Below are 16,089 nucleotides of genomic sequence, written 5' to 3'. Positions count from 1 at the left end.
TTATCATTTTATTGTGCAGCTAGTTTATTGCACAAAATAAAATGTACATACTTTGTACAGAGTAAATCAAATAGATTTAACTTTTCTATCTTTAGACCAAGAATCAGTTAACATTACAAAATTTCCAAAATGCACATAAAAACGTATGTGCTCATTGAGGTGGATAATTGTTTTTTACTGGATAATAAGACGTGCATAAACTACGATGGAAACACGTTTACTGTATAAAATCCTCAATACGCATCAAAAAAGTCATGTGACTTTGAATCAACAAATCAACAAACAAATGTGATTGGAAAATTGGCTCAGAGAAGTAAAAATGGCAGAGAGCGAGAGGTATGTTTGGAAAGATGAGCGCCAGTTTCCCGGGAAGTGACGGTTTTGTTCTCTTGAACACATGATATGGAAACGGCGCTTTATTCGCAAACGTTTTATGCGATATTCCAATTGTTTGCATAAGTTAAATTTGCAACTTGGATAGAAACATAGCTTCTATGCTGGAATAATATGTTTCCAATGGTTCTCTGCTCCAGATATACTCACAAGGTGTTTGTGTAGATATTAGACAGTGCAGCAGTTCCTGATCTTCTATCAACCCTTCCATAAGCTTTTGATATATAAAAAATATTTTGATTACAGCTTTAATGCCTTAGACAGTTTGACTACTAGAAAAGTAATAACAGCTATTTGAAAAAAATGAAGGAATGTACTTTCAGGGCTTGGATTCAAATCCAGTTATTGTCTTTTGCAGAACTCTAAAAACCTTTAAGGCTGAAAAATATGAACAAAGCTGGGGACAGCACCAGGAGCCATCAACATAAAGACCTAAGTCCACCCAGATGTTCAGTCATCATAACCCACAACCCTTCAAATGCACACAGTACTACTGTATGCTTCATAATATGAATCATACAATAATAATAATCATTATCATACAATAATAATATGAAAAAATCCCAACTTCACTGTGCATCAATGTACAAACCTGTACTCACAGACACAACCCAACACATATAATCTTTTCTAAGATCTGAGAGAAATGGCGGTTAACCTGCAAAGCTTTAATTTGGATAAAACTAGCAATTCCGTAGTCCCGAATCGGGTGCTCTGCAGAAACTCTACACCTTTTATTAGTACGAGTTCAAATATCTCATGCAGGCATCACAAAACCCAAATGGTGAAGAAAGAGCTCTGTGAAACTCACCTACACACCTTTACAATCAGTGCTACTGCAGATTACACACAAAAACACTGCACTAAACAGAACTGGCAGATCTCACATCATGTATATAGTTTCACTTATTATCCCAGTTCATGCTTCAGGTGTATCTGTAATATCTTTTACTGTGGAATAAGTACTGTTTTTTAATGCATTTTTACTGTATGACCAGGCCTGGGTTTTGTTTTTATCCTGTGTTTTTAATCCACTGAAAGATATATTGCACACATATATTGCTCACAAAACTCCTATACAGTCTCTATGACCATAATAACTTGTAATGATGCTTTATTAACGTTTGCAGTAATTGCCTTTTTATTATTTAGCTTTTATTTTGAATCTATTGTAGCAACTGTCAGAACTTCATTGAACAAGGAAGCTCGTGCGTATGACAATCTTGAAGCTCTGATTAATCCATTTTGCCAGTTCGTGCGGAAGAAACATTTGACTAAGTCAGCAATATCAGCGAACTTCAGACATGTTTATAACGGGCTATGTCGGTTTAGATTGCATAACGAAAAAGTAAGACGTGAGCGCTCACCTGTTCACTTGAAACAGTGCACTGACAGCTCCTCTCTCTCCCTCTGTGTGTGTGTGTGTGTGAGCGGGGAGCAGTACAGTACATGCTAAAGGTAGCTGTTAAGGGGGCGGGGCCAAGCAGAGAGCCATTCAGTTAGAGCTCACAAGTGAAAGCTGTCAGAAAGATGACTCTTCTCTTCTCTATGGGGTTAGAATTGTTTCATAATTCCAAATGAAGAGATTACGATCCACAAATAAATGCAGTAAGATTTACAAAAAGTAAACAAATTCACAAATGCATTGAATGAGAGCCAGAAATATATGTTAGTAGTTCCACAAAAAAGTATTAAATTGACAAATAAATAAAATGAGATTTGCATATATATATATATATATATATAGTCACAAACACAACTCTGCCTTGCATTCATTTGTGAATCGCGTCCTGTGCATTTGTGGTTTTTTTTAAATAAAACATTTCTAGCGTCAAGGGTACACACAACTCCACAAATAGTTAGACTCCGGCCACTCAAGCCAATCGGTTAACCGCCACATCGCACTGACCAATCGTAGCACGGTCTCGCTCCATCCAATCACGTTTAGGACTGTTCGGAAGTTCGGACCATTTTACTGACTCGGATCTTTGAATCTCGTTCAGCAAAATATACGAATCTTTTTTCGATTCATTTCGTTCATTTCAGCAGAATATAATTAAAATGTTACATGTTAAATTCCCAAACACGTCTAGTAGGGTACTTAATAAGCTATAAAATAAACTATAGGCTAATGCAACCAAGGCCGAATTATGACATTAGGCTTAACATTAGGTCTTCAGGCTACGCAATCTGTTATTTCACCTCACCTCCCGATTCGAGCCGTTCTTTTGTCACGTCACATTTGTCACGTCTGTTCCCCGGAATCAGAAATGATTAGTTCACGGGTTCGAGTCATTCGTTCATCCCGTTTCCGGTATTGCATGGTGCATTCAGCCTATTGAGCGGTCACAGGAAGAACGAACGACCCGAACCCGAAGACTCGAGAGGTGAACTAATCATTTCTGTTTCCGGTACAGAACCTATGGGGATGTTGCAGCGCATGCGCGGTCAAAAATGAACGAATCACTCTCTGAAACAACTCGTTTTTTCGGAGGCATATTAAAGATTTATTCTAAATGAACGACACAACACTACAGGGCAGGAACAGAGTTATACTGCACTGAACTCGAATATTATGAAAGCTCTCCAACATGGACGATCAGGAGGAATGACGACAGGAGAGTGGTTCTAACCATCTAACAGCATCACTGTAACAACATGTAAAAGAAAACAAGCAACATTGTGATCCATAAATTCTTTATTGTAAGGGAATATATGTGTTTTCATCAGTGTTTCCTGCATCAGTACCGAATCCACTGCGAAACCCGAGTTGTGATTTTGCAGTAAATTGAGTGTGGTGAGATTAAAAGACTGTGTATTGGGAAAAGATGGCATTAGCAAGAAAACGCTGTCCTCACAGGCAGACTGCCAAAACACAGCAATAGAAATAATAGAAACAATAAAAGAGATCATTGAATTGTTGTTTGTATTGTATGGCTATCAATACAATAATTTTTGCACCAGGAGAAAATTGGAAGAAAAAAAAACAACAAAAAACAAAAACAATTACTGTAAAATAAAATCCTGCCCCATGCATACTAAGCATTAGTAAAAATGTAATATTGAGTGACACATTTTGTGTCATACCTGATAATGGTTTCTATTTTGGATCTTTATTACATAACTGACCTGGGGTCCTAATAAACATAGAACGGCAAATAAAATATATATATAATAAGTTATATAATGAATAAATAAGGCTATCAACTTGAAGACAACAATTATTGTTCAAGAAACTGAGAACAATGAAGAGAACGTTGCAATGTTCCTCACTATAGCAACCTTCTGCCACCTTGTGGTAATGAGGTGCTAACACATGCGATGTATTTCAAATAAATACACTGAAGTCCATACACACTGATTACATACACACTCTCAGTGCTAATTTGTATTTAAGTTTGACTTCTAAATGACACTAAAAGCTAAAAGAGCAAGCTATAAAACACAAAAAGAAATCCTGGACCATTTTCTAAAGGTGAAACAAGCACCTCATTTAATATATTGCCTTCTGTGCTAACAGTAAACATAATTTGATACCACATTACACACCACTGTATAGTATTTCATTTCAGAATGTCATTAACATGAGAGTTGAGTAGCCTTCTTCACTAAAGAGAGGTACTCTAGGTGCACATGCTTAGATAGTAAGCTTATCTTCTTATTCTGTCAGTAGTGCGTTCTCTGCTGTTAGAGATTGACTGGGTCCTTCAGTCATATCCAGGTTAAAGTGAGGAGACTGAAGTCTCTGCTGCAGGAGGAGGGTGGAGTATGCTTGGTTATGCTGGGCTTTGCGGTACATGAATCTCAGACCTGAAAGGCGTAGCAAATGGTCCTGTCTCTTTTGCAAGTTCCAATCAACTAGCATTCTCTCAACCTGCTGAGGTACAGTGCAGCAATGTTTAACCTTGAACATGCTTAGATATCAGTGTATTCTCTAAAATGAATATTGTTCATTAATATTAATATTATTCATATAATTCATATTCATTACCAAGCTGTCTGTTTTATAGTATAAGCTATAGTAAATAAGACGTGTTCTAAATTTCTCATTTTCTTTTGTTTAAAGCGCACCTGAGAGGTTTCGGTCTCCATTTCCTCCAAAATCTTCGTAGATCGCTGTCTTAGTGCATCCCATAAAGCATTGGCACTTACCTGACCTGGAAGAAGCGTAGGGCATTGGAGATGAGAAAACACAGTTATGGGCCAGTACATCCATATGTCAAGTCAAGTGAAGTGTGTTTTTATTGTCATTGCTGTATATGCAGTAGGTTGTATACATTGGAACGAAATATTGTTTCTTCAGAAGCATGGGGTGACACAGAATAGTATGCAAGACTACATAAAATGCAAATATAGAACAGTGTGAGACAAGTTCAAGACAATAAATACACAGAACATCATAATAAATATACAGGACAATAAATACATAGGACATGGGCTGTAAACTGTAAACTACTGTGTAATGTAGCAGCACAAATATAGCAGCAATATTGGCAGCAAAAACGCATTCCATGATATAAAAGTGACTGATGCAGCTATGTAAAGTGCGTTGTGCAGTGGTACTGAGTCATACTGGGTTAGGTGTTTGACTAGCCCAGGTGAGCATTGGGAGGCAGCAGGGTGGTGAGTAAATTGACTGCCTAGTGGAAGAAACTTTTGCAGAGTCTGACCAGATGGCAGGAGGTTGAAGAGTCTATGAGAGGGGTACTGTGGAATTATATTATTATATACAATATAATATAAATACATATACAAAAATATAAGTTAGGTGACAAATGAATAGGTCTACTGCAGCTCTTCTCTCACCAAATGTGTAATATACAAGCAGAGGTGTAAAGTATGTCATTGTACCTTGATACTATATTTAAGTATCTTTAGGGGATTTACTTGAGTAATAAAAATGAATACTTGTACTCAATTACATTTCTAAGTACAAACTTTGTTATAGATTTTTATTTTTATGATGTCTACATTATCCAGACAATACAAAAACGTTTTTACATTACCACACATTAGTTTACCAGCATGAAATTAAATGTTAAGAAAAATGTTTGTATGTCAGTAAAGAAAGCAGCATATTATGTAAGGCTGCTGGGATTTGCTGCAGAATTAAGAAGCAAGTGCGACAGTCAAAGTCTCCAGAAGAACCCTGGCTGGTTCTGAAAAATGCTGGTTTCTTATAAAACTGTACAAATTGTACCTGAAAGTGCCCTTTTTGTTAAAGCATAGGGTCATCACACCAAATATTGCCTTTGTTTCATTTATTACTGTTTACTGCTCTTTATAGTATTTTTTTAAAACATAGAAACATGTCATTTCATTATTTCTGAAAGCATCTTTGCCCTACAGCATTTCTTTGCATGTGCCTAAGACTATCGTACAATACTGTAGATGTAAAATCAGCTACTTTTTACTTTTAACTTGCGTGCATTTAGTTTTATTCACTTTAACTTTCATTCTGACTGCCTGCTTTTAGATTACTTTTATACTGTATATCCATGCTGTTCAGGTAAGCAACTGCCATTTCATGAAACAGCAACTTGAAACCAGTAAAGAATTTTAACAACATAATATTTTATACTATAATATAAAGTAAATCAGTCTGTATTGAATGTACTACCTTTCATTTTGTCTGTTATCTCTGAGTACCAGCCAGGAGGGTTTCTGGGTAGGTAGGACGAGCTGAGGAAATACTCGGCAATTGATTCCCCAAACAAGCTGAAAGAAAGAGAGCCAGCTGATCAAACTTTCCCTCTCATCCATCAAATGATCTCCACTTCTTTCAGACCCACGCCCATGTTTCACTTACGTCAGGCAAAGCTGGTACCTATTCTCAAAAGCCGCTGTTTTGCAACAACAGCCATGTGGGGACCAGCTAAATGTCCCCACAAGGTCAAAACTGGGAGATATTCCTACCCTATTCACTAAGATATGAACATAGGTCCTGCCACTCCAACACACACACACACACACACACACACACAACTATTTTGTGCACCAGACCTGTGTAGGTATTGCTTGTAGTACTCATCTGAGTCAGGCTCCACTGACTTGACAGAGTGTTGATCTGTGCTCAGGTCAGTCATCCGTAATGTTTAATGGCGACTGCTCTTCTCAGCCACAAAAAGACGATCACTGCAATGGACAGCAATTGTAAGTTTCAATGATTTGATGTTTAGCTACTGCAGCAGATAATGTTCTGATTCAGTGGCTTGATACTTGACCATCAATGGACACATTTTATGATTTGGTGACTTGCTACACCTTCCCTACTACTTCTGTCCATTTTAGGCTAACTTCGAACTGATCTATTTAACTAAAAATAACAGGCAGATTAATAGAAAGACTCCTGGGTCTTCTGTAGCACTCATTTTCATGTCGTCTAAATCAAACTCATAAACCAACAGATAAATGTGAATTTAAAGCAAAGAAAATTGTATTCTCTTACCTGTGGCTGCAGCTACGTGTTTGACTACGACTTTGAGACTCCAAGTGCCTCAGTCTAATCCTGCTGACGTCATATCTACTGACTTCAGATCAGCTTGACTTGGCACAGACAGGCTGATGGGCTGCTTGTGATGTCCATGGAGACATGGTTACCCAGGTGACAAACAGCACCTGATTCCTCCAGGACAGACTCCCTCCCGACTCCCACTCCCGCTGCCCTGGGACTGTGTGGTACTGTGTGTACTAGTGTGTGTGTGTGTGTGTGTGTGTGTGTATGCACATGCATGTTTAATGATTGACTCTGAAACCATGAGCCCAGTCCTACCGTGTTAATCCAAAACGTTTTGTGAAGTGATGAGTGGAGGAGAGCAGGAATGAGGTAGTTAATGGTGATGCTAACAGCAGGGAGCGACTTTTAATCTTCTCTGACATTTATTGCATGTTAAAATGTCCATAGCAACATGAACTCTGGCATGTTCATTTTTGCTAAAAGGTAAGAAGTGGAAGAAGCCGTAATTCAACCACTTTCTTCAGGGTTCAGGGCTTTTCAACCACGTCCTTCAGAGATACCAGACTATAAAAACTAAGAGAAATAAAGATTTCCTGCTGATCTTTCGCCCTGCTCAACATCGAACTGGACAAACTTCATTAATACAAACCAGTGCACTGCTGAATTACTGCACTGTATCCTCACAGCTAGTGCAAATTCACTCAGACTGTATGATACTCTACTCATAATGGTGCCCATAAAGTTATATTTGCACATGCTCAGGGTTATTTATTTGCTGCACTGAATTACTGCACTGTATCCTCACAGCTAGTGCAAATTCACTCAGACTGTATGATACTCTACTCATAATGGTGCCCATAAAGTTATATTTGCAGATGCTCAGGGTTATTTATTTGCTATTTTAGGACTGTTTATTCTGAACACTCTACTTATCTGAACTTTACAGATTGCACACACTGTAGAGTTGTATATATTCATCTTTATCTTTGCCTTATATTTATATACTCTATATTTACATATATAATTCTTTGCACTTGTCTAATTCACTGTCTAATCTGTGGCAATGAAGCAATTGTCAAGTCAAATTACTACTAAGTGTAACCATATATATCCAATAAAATTCTTTCTGATTCTTTTTTTTTTACTCTGATTTGGTTTTATGGGGAGCTACAAAGGCCAGATACATGTGGTTACTCTGAAGTAGGGTTGTCTTATGATTTATGAAAGTACCTTCACTATCTTCCTTATTGTCATGAATGGAGTACAATACGACGCAGGTGCAGGTTCAGCTTTTATTAACACCAGGATGCTGTGGACACATTGGGAATTCTTTCTATCAAACCAATTAAGGCCAGCAGAAAGTGTGTGCACATTTGGTAGTGTACAAATCAGGGTTGCCAGATTCAACCCACTCTTCAATCCAAACTTGGTTTAAAATCTTTCCATTTAAGGCATAGCTTACCATATCAAACTGTGGCAAAAATCTAAACTAAGCAAAATACTTCCATAATATTATTTGTTTTCAGATCATTAAAAAAAAAAAAAGTCTACTTGTACTTGTGAGACATGATCTGGCTCCAACAATAAAAAAGTCACTTTTCATTTATAATGCAGTGTTAAACAGTGTAGCACCTCAGATTCAACCTTAAGGAAAGGCAAACACATAGCTACAACTGGATCTGTAGACCTTTTTTTAAAAAACAAGCAATTTCTGTAGGATATCCATATGTTATGCAGTGAAAGATATCCAGAGTAAATGAAAATATTTAATTGTACTGTTATTTAATTAGGGTTGCATTGGTTAACTAGCCAACTGATTAAAATGGGTTTTACCTATACTGCATTCTATCTTATGCAAGTGATTTCTCAAATGAACATATGGGTATGTAGATCTACCACCAGGGATATAGATAGTTTTAATGAAATGATAAAAAGTATAATTATAAGAGCAGCAAAAAAAAAAAACAACAACAACAAAAAAACACAAAAGTAACAGAAAGGGAAAATAGAAACCTGGGCTGAATTTTTTTTTCTAAACTAGCAGTCAAAGATGGAGTTTTTAGACAAGTACAGAGAACACATTATCCCCAGAACCTGATGGAAGGCAAAGGAAAGTAGAATGATGAGACAGACAAAAAATAAATTTTGGGGAGAATGTTGTTCAAGCATTGGCAGGACAACACCCATAAAGTAGATATGGGGTATGGTTAGGAAGAAATGTATCATTATTCATTTCCAGAGTGAACAACTGAAGACCAACCAAAAGGCATCAGATAGACAGTTTTATCAACACTGGAAGATCTTGACTATGCATACAACTTGGTACTGGTCTCCCACATCCATCAGCACATGCAGGCAGGGAAAAACATTTCTCCTGAGCATTTTTGCACGACAAATATACTTGAAGATAAGACTGATAAAAAAACAAAATCAGAACTGATGACACTGAACACTCCAAGCCCAGCTCCAGTACAAGTAGATGGAACAGATTTGCCTATAATCGAAGAATTCATCTATCTGGGCAGCACTGTCAGAGGAGCAGGCAGTGACATCAAGAGCTAACTTTAGAATACTGAACAATGTGTGGTGGTCACCATAGTATAGTATAGGTGGGAGTTATGTTCTTCAAAACAAGGTACCTCCTGTGAATCTTCTCTTCTGGCCCAACATCATCTCCAACCAGCAACTACCTGGCCAGTGCAATCAAGAGAGCACTGACACTTGTATCATGAGAAGGTGAAGAAATGGGCCGAGCATGTCATCCATGGAAAAGAGGACAACATCCCACAAACTGCCTTTTACTGGACACCAGAAGGAAGATGCAAGAAAGGAATGCCTTAGAACACCTGGGTGTTGTGCAGTGGAGGAAGAACTCATAGACCTGAAGCACACTTGGGGAAACATACAGAAGTTGGCCCAGAACAAAAATAAGTGGAATCCTTTGTTGTTCTCCTACATGCTAGTACAGTAGGTGTTAAGAGCAGTCAGTCAAAAAAAAATGCTAACACTTATTAATAGCATATTTTGTACAAATTCTACATTTTTAAGTAGGAACCTCAATGATCACCCATAACTTTAAAACCACCTGCTTAATATTGAGTAGGTCTCCCTTGTGCCCAAAACAGCACTTACTCATCAAGGCATGGACTCCACAAGACCTCTGAAGGTGTGCAGTGGTATCTGGCATCAAGACATTAGCAGCAGATCTTTTAAGTCCTGTAAATTGCGAGGTGGGGCCTCCATGGATCAGACTTGTTTGTCCAGCACATCCCACAGATGTTCGATCAGATTGAGATTTGGGGAGTTTGGAGGCTAACTCAGCACCTTGAAATTTTTGTCATGTTTTTGAACATTTTTTGCAGTGTAACAGGGTGCATTATCCTGCTGAAAGAGGCCACTGCCATTAGGGAATACCGTTGGCATAATGGAGTGTACTTGGTCTGCAGCAATGTTTAGGTAGGTGGTATGTGTCAAAGTAAGATCCACATGCAAGGACCCAAGGTTTCCAAGCAGAACATTTCCCAGGGCAGTCGGCTTGCCTTCTTCATCTCTTCCTCAGGTAAGCAACACATGCGCACCCGGCCATCCACATGATGTAAAAGAAAACATGATTCATCAGAGCAGGCCACCTTCTTCCATTGCACCATGGTCCAGTTCTCATGCTCACATGCCCAATGTAGGTGCTTTCGGCATTGGACAGGGGTCAGCATGGGCACTCAGAGTGCGTGGCTATGCAGCCCCATACACAGCAAGCTGTGATGTATTGTGTTTTCTGACACTTTTCTATCATAGCCAACATTACATTTTTCAGCACTTTGTGATACAGCTGTGGATCAGACCAGCTGGGCTAGCCTTCGCTCACCATGTGCATCAATGAGCCTTGAGTGCCCATGACCCTGTCACTGGTTCACTGGTTGTCTTTCCTTGAACCACTTTTTGTAGCAACTATCCCAATCATCTAGCCATCAAAATTTGGCCTTTGTCAAAGTTGCTCAGATCCTTACGCTTTCCCATTTATCCTGCTTCCAACAAATCAACTTCAAGAACTGACTGTTCACTTGCTGCCTAATGTATCCTACCCCTTGACAGGTGCCATTGTAACAAGATAATCAATCTTATTCAATTCACCTTGTTCTTATTTTTAAATAATTTGCACTTGTTAATATGCTGAACTGACCCCATTTGATGAACACCTCACCTGCATGTGCCTACAAACTGCTCACCTACGTTGAGTGTCCATGTGTGTTCAGATAGTCATGTAAAAACTGCTCAAATTCAAACCCAAGTGTACTTTGTTGATGCTACACAATGCTACTCCAAAACTACTCCACTAGCAGTTTGTAACTAATAAGCTCTTTGAAAAGAAAAAACACCATGGAAACTAGCCAGTACATAATGACATATACAGCAATGACTCAGAAACAACTCACTGACACATTTGACCTAACAGAACAATGGAGGAGAGACTGGTGGTCAGCAGCAGTGGTTAACCACAAACTTGTGAAAGATCCTGAAATCTGAATGTCCAGTTTTGATGTCCCTCATGAACAATGGATGCTACTAAACCACTTTCACACCAGTCAAGGTCAGTGTGATGGAAACTGATTCCTCTGGGGTCAACGCATCACAGATAAGTGTGAATGTGGTAGCATCCAGTCACTGACACACACTGTCAAGCATTGTGCTCTAATCAGACTAAAAGGTCTTTCTACACCACAGATTTAGTAGCACAGCCATTGCTACAAAATGTATCCAACATACAAATGTGGCCAAAAACTGCACTGGTCTTTAAGTGTTAGTGAGTCACTGCTTGAGTCGAAGACAGCATGCCTTTCAGCACAACCGATTTCAAATGGTGCTAGAAAACTCAAGTCCACTCTGAACACCAAAGGAAATCAGTCATACTGGAAAAGGGCAAACATTTTACCTTCCGTTGTGTTTATGTGGCTCTAAAGTAAAAAAATAAATAAATAAATTACAGGATCCAGTGGTGACTTGCCCATAGGGGCACATGAAGCATATCAGCCATTTAACAAATTTCTCCTCATTCACAACTCCATAAATTTTAAACTCTGTTAAGATACTAATAAACTCGTTTGAGTGACCTATTTTAAAACGTGTCCCTATTTGACACATAAAAGCAGATGTTCCATTGATTTGCTCACTGTCATGGATGTTGTGCAATCACAGGATAGAGGATACTCACTGCCCCACTCAGCTTCTATAGAGTTATTAATGCACCTAGTGGTCAAAATTTGTAAATGCAGCAAGAGATAATAAAGATCCATTGGAGATGGAACACTGCTGCTCTCACACTTGCTTTTCAGTGGAAGAAGAGCTGCAAACAAGACAGTTATGACAGGGTTACCAGATTGGGCTAGTTTAAAAACACGCCGTGGCCAACAAGAGTGTGTTTTTATAACAAATAATCAGAATTAAATCTAACAAATTTTCATAAAGATGTAAAGATTAGAAGAAGGAAAGGGGGATTATGAGGTAATGTCCATTCATCAGAAATGTATTTGGAATTTCCACATGATGAGAAAGGCCAAGAAAATGAAAATGAATGTCTTCCTGCTCCACCAAAATCAAATGGATCAAACATAGCTGTGATATGTCAATAATTCTTTTAGTACAGAGCCTTTATGGAGCAAAGTTAGGAATGAGCTGATTGTCTAATTCATTTTGTGGATTCAAAAAAATAAAGAAAGACAGAGGGGAAAAAGAGAACGAATATGTGCATTATACATTGATATAGTGTTGGGTCCACGTCTAGTTTTTAATGCACGTCTATACTTTTGGAGCTTCCAGCTGTTCTGAGATTGAGAGAGGGCTTTCTTAAGGCTCCTCAGTGTCCGGCAGTTGTACCCTTGTCTGGGGGCCTGAGGGACGCTGAAGTATGTCGTAGCTGCTTAGCCACGGGTCATCAGAGTTGAAAAGAAAGGAGCTGCAAAATCTAGCATGACCAATGGACCTATGTAAGAAGAGGGGAATAATGAGTGTGTATGTATACACGGCCACACATGACCAGACACAATTACACACTTACATACAATAAGGGACACACAAATATGTACATGCTCCAATTGGCTGTCCCATTATTTTTAGCATGATTGTCTTCATGTCCTCATGTTCCAAATGTTTACATTTATTATTAATAGTATTAGTATAAGTATTAATAATAGTATTAGTATTACAACTCCAATGCAATGATTTGCAAATCTCATGAACCCATATGTTATTCACAATAGAATATAGAAAACATATTAAATGTTTAAACTGAGGAAATGTACCATTTTAAGGAACAAATAAAGTAATTCTGAATTTGATGGCCGCAAAAGATCTTAAAAAAAAAAATTTGGGACGGGGGCAACCAAAGGCTGGAAACGTAAGTGTTACTAAAAAGAAACAGCTGGAGGAACATTTTGCAACTAATTAGGTTAATTGGCAACAGGTCAGTAACATGATTGGGTATAAAAAGAGTATCTTAGAGAGGCAGAGTCTCTCAGAAGTAAAGATGGGATGGAATCTGGATGTTGCTCTAAAAACTGTATATACTTTTCAGCATTGATGCTGCCCTTCCAGATGTGCAAGCTGCCCATTCCACAGACAGTAATGCACCCCCATACCATCAGAGATGCAGGCTCAGAGATGGACCTTCTCCTCTTTAGTTTAGAGGATCCGGCATCCATGGTTTCCAAAAAGAATTTCAAATTTCGATTTGTCTGACCACAGAACACTTTTCCACTTTGCCTCAGTCCATTTTAAATGAGCTTTGGCCCAGAGAAGATGGCCGTGTTCCTGGATCATGTTCACATATGGCTTCTTCTTTGCATGATAGAGCTTTCACCAGCATTTGTGGATGGCACGGCGAACTGTGTTCACATGCAGTGAAATCTGGAGGTGTTTCTGAGCCCATGCAGTGATTTCCATTACAGAATCCTGCCTGTTTTTAATGCAGTGCCACCTGAGGGCCCGAAGATCACAGGCATGCAATATTGATTTTCACCCTTGTCCCTTGTGCACAGAGATTTCTCCAGATTCTCTGTGATTCTCAGAATCTTTTGATGATGATATTATGTACTGTAGATGAAGAGATATTCATAGTCTTCGCTATTTTACATTGAGGAAAATTATTCTGACGTTGTCCCACAAATTGTAGACACAGTTTTTTCACAGATTGGTGAACCTCTGCCCATCTTTACTTCTAAAAGACTCTGCCTCTCTAAGATACTCTTTTTATACCCAATCATGTTAACTGACCTGTTGCCAATTAACCTCCAGCGGTTTCTTTTTAGTAACACTTACTTTTCCAGCCTTGTTGCCCCAGTCCCAACTTTCTGGAGACGTGTTGCGGCCATCAAAATAAAAAAAAAAACCTTATTTTTGCCTTGTAATAGTACATTTCCTCAGTTTAAACATTTGATATGTTTTCTATGTTCTATTGTGAATAACATATGGGTTTATGAGATTTGAAAATCATTGCATTCTGTTTTTATTTACATTTATTTACATTTTACACAGCGACCCAACTTTTTTGGAATTGAGGTTGTATTATTTACTATCTTTATTACTATAAAAAAAAATATTTTATGAAACACTTTTCGAAAATGTAAATGTAGCATAGAAGCTAGACAAAACCAGTCTTTTTTTTCTTTTTCTTTTTTTTTTTTACAAAGTCAAGCAGCTAACAGGTAATAATTAGTGAAAGTGTGTTTGTATATTTGTTAAAATCACAAAAAGACAATTGAAAGTTGGAGCATAATCAGCATAATTTGGCATGGGTGATGAAATAAATCTTGCTATTTCAATCAAAAGATTGCTAGTAGAAATGTTGTTAGTGTGTTGTTAGGAAAGATACAAAGATATTTTATAGTCTGGATGGATTTTTAATATAATAATATGTCAGAATATGATCAAGGAGAACATCACATACACATACAGAGAGCATTTTCAGTAAACACCAATTACCATTTTTCTTGCTATTTCTACCCAGGCACTTCAGCTTGAATTTATATGCTACCATATAAACAGATAAATCAATATGAGACAACTTTGCAATGTTTAAAAATCTGCTGAATGTATCCAGAATCACACGTTTCTTCTACGATGTGTCTGTGTTGTGAACTCACACATGACTACAGATCAATAAATGATCTGGTTGTAGCTTTGGAAGTTAAAGCAGCTTTAAGTGCTTTAGAGTGTGAGGGAAATACACTGCAATAAATGACAACTTAGCAAGTGGAAAAATCTTAAATATAGTCAAATGTATCTAGTGTTTCCCATTATAAAATGACACTAAACCAAATATAAGATTATTAAACCTATTTCTATATAGGATAGTTTTACTCATTTCAAGCTTGAAATAGTCTTGTTCTATTGACAGATATTCTTTTGCTCATTTTAAGCATTTACTTCTAGAAAGAAGCTAAATTTTCTGCCAAAGGAATAAGAACATTTAAATCTTGTCTAGAAATAGGTTTGATCATCTTATATATGGTTTATTTGTAAACTTATAATAAGAAATACTAGATATATTTTACTATATTCAAGACACTTTGACACGCCAAGATGTCATTTTTTTTTGTAGTGTAGAAAAAAACCACCAGCAAACACGCTTACTTCAAAGCACCTACAGAAACATTTATCTAATTACAAATTTGATTTTTCATCTGATTCAGTTCATATTAAATAACCAGCTTCAGCTTCCTTCCTTCCAAGTGGTTCAAGTGGGTTTAAGAATATCTGATCCACTAACTGACAGCTTTGAGACAACATAGAGTACATGCAAGTTACCTTTGAACCTTTTGTTAGCATCACATGGTAATAATAGAATAATAATAGACATAATTGAAGTCTACACCATCATTTGCAAATTAAATTAATTATTGGTTTAATATTCTACTAGAAAATACAGTCTTTAAAATTGATCATGTACATACAGCAGTGAAGATGCCATGTGGCTGGTTTGGTGAGCGGTGGCATGCTAGACTGGCACACTGCTATGATTTATATTAAAAAGATTACTCGATACAGACTTACAGACTTACCTCTCGATACAGTGTGATGTTCGCCTCTAAATTCTTCTCTGAATCACGTGAGCATTACACAGTTCCAAAAAAAGGTTACAGAAGTGTGTGGTCTGGCCATGTGCTCACCACATCAGCACTGACTCAGTCTGTGTGTGTGTGTGTGTGTGTGCGTGTGTGTGTGTGTGTGTGTGTGTGTGTGTGTGTGTG

General features: G+C 37.7%; 2 protein-coding genes across 2 annotated transcripts in view; both read right to left on the bottom strand.

The window, feature by feature from the left end:
* Positions 1-1,827, bottom strand: part of lamb2l (laminin, beta 2-like) — a 52,632-nt gene extending 50,805 nt beyond the window's left edge. Inside the window, exon 1 of the mRNA XM_053643197.1 lies at positions 1,761-1,827. The gene's annotated coding sequence lies outside the window, so the exon portion shown is untranslated. The remainder of the gene's footprint in view (positions 1-1,760) is intronic.
* A 2,224-nt stretch (positions 1,828-4,051) lies between these two features.
* Positions 4,052-6,134, bottom strand: si:rp71-17i16.6 (uncharacterized protein LOC100148415 homolog; the record flags this gene model as incomplete). The annotated part of the gene is made up of 4 exons (XM_053643675.1): positions 4,052-4,307; positions 4,546-4,550; positions 5,064-5,086; positions 6,014-6,134. Coding segments are annotated over 4 exons (405 nt in total), but the record flags the coding sequence as incomplete, so codon positions are not given.
* Between the last annotated feature and the right edge of the window lie 9,955 nt (positions 6,135-16,089).

This window comes from Ictalurus furcatus, chromosome 15 (genome assembly GCF_023375685.1).
Source record: "Ictalurus furcatus strain D&B chromosome 15, Billie_1.0, whole genome shotgun sequence".
In the NCBI taxonomy this organism is placed as follows: Eukaryota; Metazoa; Chordata; class Actinopteri; order Siluriformes; family Ictaluridae; genus Ictalurus; species Ictalurus furcatus.
The sequence above is the reverse complement of the archived record's forward strand: the minus strand, read 5'-3'. Positions and strand labels throughout refer to the sequence as shown.